We start from the raw sequence: 9,554 nt of genomic DNA on the forward strand, positions 1-9,554 counted from the left end.
ATGCTTGTGTGTGAGACTGCTTATGCTGGTAAGTCAAATGATTTAAATGAGTACCGTGAGCAGTTGAGTAGGATTAAATCAAGAGATAGATTTTACCATGATAATCATGCTGGTAGAGAGAAAAGCAAATTGGATGAAGGCCAGCAGTGTTATTTCAAAGCTGCTACAAAAGGCTGGGTTTCAGGTAAGTTAGGAAAGGTTGTTGGTGACAGGTCTTTTAATGTACAGAAGCCTAATGGTCAGACATGTAGACGCAATCGCATTCATATACGACCTAGTCATGTACGTAGTGCTGGATAAGCAAAATGTTGCCTTCAATATCAGCAGGTAAGTGGAATCTAAATGAAAGATAAGACCCCAGCAACTATTATACCTACCAGTGAACAAAGAAGTATACGAACCTGCACAGGTGGATGCCATCGAGGTTGTGTAACTCCCTGAGTCAATACAGGAACTGCAACTGAAGGTATTACTGGAACAGGAACAACCAAGTGTGGCGGAACTATGCGATGAGGAGCTGCGACTCGTTCTCGAGCTGGTCTTGGTACAAATTCGCTAGCTTGAGGATTAAACTTGTAAGATTTCTCTATATCTGTAAATATAAGGCAAAATCTGAAAGACTGAGTAATTGTAAAGGACAGGGCAACTCGTTACTGTTATATTTTATTGTATAAAGTATATGACTATATGACCGACCCATCATTCAGTCATATGAAAATGAGTAAACAGGGAACGAAACCAAACTGAGACTGGCACCTTTCAACAGACAGATATTATCCCTAACTAAAATTTTAACTTGTTGAAACAAAAGTTTTTTTTGAGCTGAGCAATAACCTTGTAGGGGGATATGAGTAATTATACACTTTCTTCTTGGTTGTATTTGGAAGAATGGAAAATGAGTCCAAACGATGTACAAAATCGTTGTAGATTTCTTCAGAAAGTATCGGTATTTGTATCGATATGGGGTCATTGTCTGTGGGATTTGTTTTATAAAATTTTGATGTCAGTTGTTGCTAGGGTTGTGATTCAGTTCAACAACTTTACTATAAGTTTTATGTAAACAAAAACATTGGGTTTAGGATCAGGTGTGCGGTATTTAGCAATACAAAATGAAACTGTCACAAAGTCAAGTTCAGTGCAGTTCAGCAGACACTGGTTCTCAAAATTAGACTGTTTATACTCACCCATATAGTTGAGGTAGTCCTGCAGCTGGGCAAACGTCACTCCGCGTAAACTCCCATTGCACTGGCATTGCTCCAGATAGTGGATCCAGAGGCTCCTAACAATCAAACAGAGTATATGGAAAAAACGTAGCTTGCAAGATAACGTTACATTTGTGTAAATAAGAAAATAACGCTGTATTCATTTGCTGCGGGCTCACCTGCACTTGCCGACAGTGACGAGTGAAAAAGGATCTCCTATGATGGTTACTAGGGACTGGGCGCGGGTAATGGCAGTGTTGAGCAGCTTGGGGTTGGAAAGAAAGCCAAAATCTGCCTCATTTTCATCAACATCCAGACATGAATTATATGTGCGCACTGCATTGATGACAACGACACGAAACTGTTTACCTAGAAAACAAACCTGAATTGTGAAATACGGTTATACTTAAGCATCAGTTATAAATTTAAATAAAGCAAAGCGATAACTGCATAACACACCTTGCACATTCGATATTTTTTCCACTTGAATCTCACGAAGAGGACTAGGCTTTTCTTTGAGCAACTTCCTCACAATAGCCACTTGATCTGTGTAGGGGAGGATGATTCCGACTGACTCTGGATTAAACTCACCCCATTGGTCCTCAGGCCAGTTGGCCAGCAGGTCAGTGACAAAATCAACTGTTTCATGAACCTGGTGACAGAAGAGAAAGACTACAACAATGCGCTATAATTTTGTTAAAGATCAAACACTACGCCAAGCTCTTTTCATATAATGGCTTTGTAAATATTTTAATTATGTGTTTCATCGACGAAGGAATAGCCAAAGAGATTCAAAATACTAACCTCTGCCAGATTATAATACCCTGTGCCTTTATCATGTCGTAAACTTTCACCACGGGCAGCGATAAATGAGAGCGGGTAGAGACACGGGTGGCTTGGCTCATCTCCCATAGCTTCCAGCATACCATTATAGAAATAACGAGAAGAGAACCTGACGAGTGACTCGTGGGATCTGTAGTTCTCATTTAGAGTAACTAAAACATGAACATAGAATAATTAGCAAAAGGCCATCATTATTGGTAGGAAATATAATCAAACATGAGTGGAAGTGTCCAAGTATGATAGGCTAGGTGTGAAGTCAGAGTTATAGATGAGTAGTGAGTGAAAACCATGCTACTAAATGCAAACATCAATTTTGGAGCCATGCTACTAACTGCAAGTATCAAGTATCTCTAGCTAGAAGCAGCAACGGTATGTTGATTAAATGTGTCATAGTTTACCTTTACATTCAAAGGTGTCCGGGTAAAGCTTGGTTAATCGCTCAAACATACTGCTAGCCAACCCATATTTCTTCGCACGATTTGAGAAAACATCCGGGTTCATCTGCAATGTAACGATGGAAAGGAAAAAGCAATAGACATGACATATACACAATTCTATTGCATATACCGTAAGACCTCATGCTCCCGCCGCGCGGCTTGTGCTAAAAAACAAATGACTCACGAAAGAAAAAATAATCCTCCAACAAGCCGCGTATGCCCGCAGACGGTGGCTTATGACAGAGGTTTTGTCGTCCTTGACCCCTTCAGGAGTGAGAGTGTTGAGACGGGTTTCATTATACTCTCGTCCTCTTGAATAAGAAAACAGGCTACATCAGTACATATGAAAAGAATTTTCTTTTACTTCCGAGTTCGAATTAAAATTCCTAAACCCTTGCATCAAGAACTTACTTGCCATGTCTCAGCTAGATTTTTATTTCGCTGTTAAAGGGCTTCACGTTTACGGAAAGATGCCAGTCAAGAAGGAAAAGGTGTTAATAACCTATGACTGTCGTGAGTTAAACATGACCGATAAATTCTTCTTTAGTCTAAAGTATTCCATAAACATGAAAATAAACCTTGAAAATAAACGAGTAGGTCACTAAAACCTCGCACATAAAAGTGTATCTGACTGCAATTTTATGGTTATAGCGCGGAACTGAGCAGAAACCGTGTTTATCGAGAAGCCGCCCTGAGCCCCACATAAGTTTTAAAAACTTGTCTTTAGCTGCCGCCTCTGACCTTGAACCAGGAACCGCGCCCAACGACAAGCCGCACGGCTTGAGCACAAGGACTTACGGTATACAATTCTATTGTTGAGAAGGTTACTATATTCAGCCACATGGCCGTAATTAAAAAGGTATGCAGTTTACTATTTTATAAAACAGTCCATGTCAATAAAATCAGCTGAACCAATGCTAAAGATGACATTTACTGATACATATTGGAATGTTAATTTATACTAAGCATTCTAAACTCACCTGCATGTGATCACCCGCCATTATAATCTTAGTGTTGGGTCCAGCTAGCGTGAATGGTATGATTGTATCAACTTCCTTTGCCTGTGCCGCTTCATCCACCATGATATGAGTGAAGAAACCTGTGAACAAAGTACAGAAAAAATACACATTAGCACAAAAGCTACACTCTTTACCTTGCATAAGCGAGTTGAGTAAAGTGGAAAACTTTTTTTGACCGAATTCCTTACTGAGCATGATGAAACTAGTCTGGTAAATACAAAGTGCAGCACTGAGCATGAAAAGACAAATGCTCGGAATACCACTTATAGCAAAATATACCTTTGGGTAGCTGAAGACGAAGCAGGCTGTAACAAGATGAAAGGGTAACGATGACAACCTTTACACCTTGTAAGTCGCTCATAACCGGGTCACGAAAGGACTGCGAGACATGGTCGAATAGGGTGTAGTTCTTGACAGTGGGATGAACAGCTGCACTCCATCGATGTTTGTAGTAAAGCCTCAGTACCTTACAGGATGGTTTAATGGCTAGATATGAGTGAATATGCTCTTTGATATACAGGTCAGCAGCGCTGTAAATGAGGAAACATAATCAGCTGCAACACCTTCTAATGGCTTTTTGCTGACACAGACAAAGCATCAATTTAATGGCATGGTATGATCAACACTGAAGGAATTCTGCAACTGAATGGATACTCTTTAAGAACGTCCTGATGGCTCTATACGATATAATATACCAGCACGTATTCACCATTTTTTATGAAGTATGATATGTAACATGTTAGCAGGTAATATCCACATGAGCCATTTGACGATGCGACTGATTAACCTGAAACGGCCAACGAACAAAGCAGTAACTAGATAGGCAGTTGATAAAAACCTGTTGGAGTGAGTGCAGAGAAGGATGCGGTTCTCAGTGTTCTCTATAAGATGCAGCAGTGTAGTAGCCAATGTCAATGTCTTTCCTGTTCCGAAAGGCCCGATGAGAAGAACAGGGTGAGGCTGGATAGGCTTAGTCATCGCGTTGAAGCCGTCTTTCTGTTTACGATTTAGCACAAAGGGTCTTGATCTGATCCCATTCATGCTACAAGGGGAGCAACTGATGAACTATAGGAACATTTCTGGTTGAAGAAGTCGCTCAAAGAAAGAACAGTCTAAATATAGATATTCACCATGTCTGGACTTGAGAAGGCCTCATATATTGAGGTGCAGGAAATAATCGAATAATATTATCCAGTTGATCCAAGGCTGAGTGCATCTCACAAAACGGTAGCCTGTTCACGACAAACTGTACCTATGAAGGAAGTAGTGGAAGAATGAAATAGGAATGAAATAGTGGAAGATGCAAAGAACTTCACAAAATGCATAACAATCCAGAGCACCATAAATGTTACCTGACATCTTCTAGAAGTTTGCGCCTTGATTTTAAAGAACTTTACCAATTTAGCCGTCACCCTGAAGATCATGCCAGCTTTACAATGGTCTAATATAGGACACTCAAACACCTGTGAGAAATAAAGGAGCTGCGAGAATGGAAGCGAATGCAATCATATGAGGGCCAAAATTACTATAGATATAGAAAGCTAAAAGCTATAGATCAATACGGGTGTTAGTTTGCAGTTCAATACAATGAGTCACACGTTGGCAGAGCATGTCAAGGTGCACACAAGTTATGTAAAGAGATTCATACCACTGAAGGACAAGGATCCATGTCACATGTTATTAGTAGGCTGTTAACATTCTGCAAAAGAATCCTTCCAGGCACTGTATCCTCTGATAAAGCATTGTCGAGTGGCAGTTCTCCGAATAGTTCGGCAGGCCGAGCATAGTTAGTAGTGTTGTTGACAAGAGATTCTCTCGTGTAGGTCTGAGTAAAATGTACCACCCTACTCAGCTGGAGCCTACAAAGCAGCGGAACAACTTAAAAGATTTTTAAAGTTCCTGGCATGCAAGTTGGCATCAATCAAAATCAATAGCCAAAAAGCGTAGTGTCAGAACAAGACTACATTTCAAATGCAGTTGCATGAAGCGGTAGAACTACTAGAACAAAATCAGGAAAGTTTAGAGTTGTAGAAGTGTAAACACGCTACTAACTTGGAAAGTTCATGGAATTGCTCTATCTCCTCGAGATATAATAGTGAGTGATTGTAGAGTTTGTAGTTGGAAGCGGAAAGACTGCCTTGAGACTCAACAATCTCTACACAGTCTTCAACATTAGAAGGTCTCCTGTATTGTTCACTCAACTGTTCATCTTGTTCTGAATCCATTCTAAACACAAGAGCCACATGACATCACTATCAACATCTTTAAACATTAATTACAACAGAAGATGTTAGCTTTTCTTATTGATCTTTGTGGTAATTTTAATGAATAAGAAAAGAAAGTGAACAGCATTAACAAGATACTTCAAATAAGAACTTATGGTAAAAGTAAACAGACACTTACGACTCCTGCCATTTAACGATGCGCAACTCAGGCAGACTGTCCCATCGCCGGCTTTCCGTGACAGCTAGGTCTGTTACAGGATTGGTCATTGTCATCGGCCGAACTGTCACTTTTAACTTCCTGTACAAGTACCTTTCTCGATCCATTGCAAAGACAACTCTTTGTTGATAGACGCCATATGCGTTGCATTTGAACTCAACCTGCAAGGCAAAAATTCTTAGGTGAACTATGCAAAACTCACCAAGTATGTTCATGAGGGGTAGCTGGACCACGGAGTTGACAAGATGAAGTTGTATTTATTTTAATACAATTCTGTGCGAACGAAAACATTGCGAGACACCGCTAATAAAAAGGTCTTTACTCACCTTTACTCTAAAGGTTTGTGGAGCATGCCTTCTTGTATCATAATAAGGAAACCTCCATTCTCGCTGACCATCTCGTCGCATTGGCAGTCTTTCCACATCACCCGATCCCAAAACATTCCTTGTGACATATTGAAGAGAAAAGTTGGCTGCCGTTTCATTGTCGATGAGAACGATTCCCTTTAGACACTCCTACAACAAAGAAAGTCACATGAAAAGATGCTCCGCTCACGTTTCATATGCAGACTATTTTATTATAGTCTTCACTCAAAAGTCTTATTTTCGCACATTATACTCAGTAAAGGTGATGTAATACAGAAAAGCATATTTAGCAATAAACGTTTCAAATAACTAGTAAATATAACATTATTTTAAAAAGTTATTACGAATAATTATTGATTATGATTCTCTCAAAAAATGCTTACCGATGATGAAACATTAAATATCCAGCTAACCACCTCAGACTTGCTCTCTACCACAATGGTATCTTTTTTATCAAGGTACATCTCAACACCATCCAGATATTTTTTCAACTACAACAGGCCGGAATGAGTGCATCACATAACTACAGTTTCTGTCAGCAAGAGAATATATGTATTGCATGAAGGCCAGATGAAAACCATTTAAGTCGGATATGTCCAAAGTCAGGCCCGCGGGCCAAATGCGGCCCAGGGTCAATTTTCATTTGGCCCGCAGCCTCTGTCATAAAATCGATACGTCTGGCTCGCCTGTAGAATTAATCCTTCGAACCTAACGGCGATTTTCCAGCATCGCATAGGGTGTGTCAAAATCCCTAACGGCCGGAATTCTGGCATTCACATGGCTCTGTTTACAAAAGTAGTTTGTAACTAACGGCATAAACCAATCACATTAATTCTTGCACAGGATGTTTGACCAGAAATGTCTCATCAATTTGTAACAGTTTTCAAATATCTTCATTTCCTTTGAAAAATTTCCTTAGCAAATTTTATTAGAATGGCATTGCGGAAAAATTGATACGACTCGTTTGTTGGTAGGTCCTAAATACTTTTGATGCAAATAAAGAATTTCATGATATACTAACTATAAATTTCCATTACATTTTGAGTCATGAAATGATGATGAACATGTGCTCAATGGATATGATGCTACTGTAATTGTTTTCACGAGTTTTTTAGAATCGTACAAATTTTCATAGTTTTGGCGCGAATAATGGTGACGCGCGGTTTTGTTTGTTTGATGACATTTGCTGTAGGCTGCTCAACCTTCCTACTAATGTTTTACCAAATATCATTGTATTATGGGCATGTTTAGTTATATTTAATAAAAGTTTAAAAACTTAGAATGGCTGGACAGATTGCTTAGGGTTACTGACACCACTGACAAAACTACCAGTGTTCAAAAGGTTAATAAATTGAGCAGAAGCGCTGTTACCCGCGTGTTAAACATTTAAAAATCCAATCAACATTTATAGCTACTGCCATACTTTAAATGAGCCCTGCACTTGTTGATGTGCTTATTACTTGTTCATTTTTCTGTAATTGTGTTTAAAAGTTTTATAAATATTAAACTGCCATGGCAAGATATTGTTTCACGTTTCAAATGTAATTTGTACTCAAGAGTACAAATTACGTCTGTTCAACTGTTACAAAAAGTTGGTGTTAAAAAAGTGAAGTTAAATGATTATTAAATTTCAATTATAATGTCAATGCAAATTTGATACGCATGTTTTAAATGAACCCAAACACATGCTTAAGATAGCTGAACTTAAAACATAAAAGCAAATATGAAACACGGATTGGCTCGGTAAAGTTTATTTACATTAATTGCTGTTATCTGTAAAAATGTCTGCCAAGGATGGCCTCCTAAACTTTTAACACGCCAAATCTGCCCCCTTTGCAAAAGGTTTGGACGGTCCTGATTTACGTGAAGAATATTAAACACAAGGAGAGAAGAAGATGTCTAGGAATTAGTTAGAATTCAGCACTCATGTTCCCTAAAGCAGCTGATGCATGTAGTTACCACCAGGTAGTTGTTCCTTCTAGTTATGACCACATTTACTCTGGGTATACCAACAGATGCTAGAGACCTTTGACTAACACCAGTAGAGCTGTAGACAAAATACTCATGAAGAGCTTGAAATAAGGAAAACTCGCTGAAGTAACATGACCTGTAGATATATTAAAACTTGACTCACTAGATGAGAAGCGTCTTGTATGAGTCTAAGGTGACGACGCAACCTTTCAGTCAGAGAAGTTGGCTCATGTCCTAAAGTTATTCGGTTGGTTAGACGGTTATCTACAGCCAATCTCATCATCCGTAGCTCCAGTTCATCCTCACTGTGTGCTCTGTTGCAAGTAGGCCGGCGTGAACAAGCTCCCTGACTGAAATAAGCAACATCATTTAATATGTTAATATAGTGATATGAGCTCGGCCTAGCTTCTACTCAAATGTTCAGCATGTTTCACAAGTGTAGTCAAGACATTTGTAGTTGTTTATATCCTGCAAAAAGCTTAGAAAATTGTTCACTCACCGATTACAAATTGACATTTCCTCTCGAGCCTGCTGGCCACCATAGACTGGCTCGCCTTCATAAAATCTAACATCTACGCCATCCCAGGCACTACCAACTTGCCGTGTATTCTACAGATAGAGGAGATCAACTATGTTTCTCTGAATGAGTAAGACATTACTTCAAGGATTATCAAACAGCTTCAAACAATGAAATCTATAAGCCTACTGCATACACTTACCCAAGTATAACCCGCCATGTTCTTCTGTAGATGTTGAGATATATTTAACCAGATGAGCCTAAAATGATAATACGACTTGTGAAATCTGTACTAGCATATAGCTGCCACATCCATCGTAGAGATATGATACTTATTGACGAATGACAAACATTTTTAATATAAAACTCACCGAATGTGTACGATCTGACAAAAGAGAGGAGTAACTAAGAATCCAAGTATCCGAGGTTCTTGAAAAAGAATGAGAACAGAGAGTCAGCAATCTCGTCTTTATATCTTCATCTCAGACCGGAAATAAATAACCTCATAAAAGTGCATTGCTCATTGGACGGTTTCTTCAAGGGTCCGCCTTCTGGACTGCTTTCCAATCGAGAGTTTATATGACATTCACTTTAAATTGTGTAGTAAAAGGGAGAGTGCAAAGTTATTGGAGTTCCTTACAATGGAGACAAACCAACAATTATCTTTCCAGACGCTATTGTCAGTGTCAACCAGAGTCTTTAATTGCAGTTTCTATAGTCTAAATACTGTGAAACAGTTAATATCTTAATAGCTGTGA

The 9,554-nt window shown here is 39.0% G+C and overlaps 1 protein-coding gene across 1 annotated transcript; it reads right to left on the reverse strand.

Moving 5' to 3' along the window:
* Positions 1–401: 401 nt before the first annotated feature.
* Positions 402–9,016, reverse strand: LOC137410171 (probable helicase with zinc finger domain; the record flags this gene model as incomplete). The annotated part of the gene is made up of 19 exons (XM_068095753.1): positions 8,999–9,016; positions 8,779–8,888; positions 8,443–8,629; positions 6,692–6,799; positions 6,270–6,458; positions 5,905–6,104; positions 5,554–5,727; positions 5,150–5,360; positions 4,854–4,982; positions 4,632–4,753; positions 4,340–4,543; positions 3,781–4,031; positions 3,463–3,581; positions 2,444–2,546; positions 2,007–2,197; positions 1,662–1,854; positions 1,382–1,571; positions 1,185–1,279; positions 402–592 (listed from the first exon to the last, which is right to left on the reverse strand). Coding segments are annotated over exons 1-19 (2,985 nt in total), but the record flags the coding sequence as incomplete, so codon positions are not given.
* Positions 9,017–9,554: the final 538 nt, after the last annotated feature.

The sequence above is a fragment of the Watersipora subatra genome, unplaced genomic scaffold, assembly GCF_963576615.1.
Source record: "Watersipora subatra unplaced genomic scaffold, tzWatSuba1.1 SCAFFOLD_361, whole genome shotgun sequence".
Lineage (NCBI taxonomy): Eukaryota > Metazoa > Bryozoa > Gymnolaemata > Cheilostomatida > Watersiporidae > Watersipora > Watersipora subatra.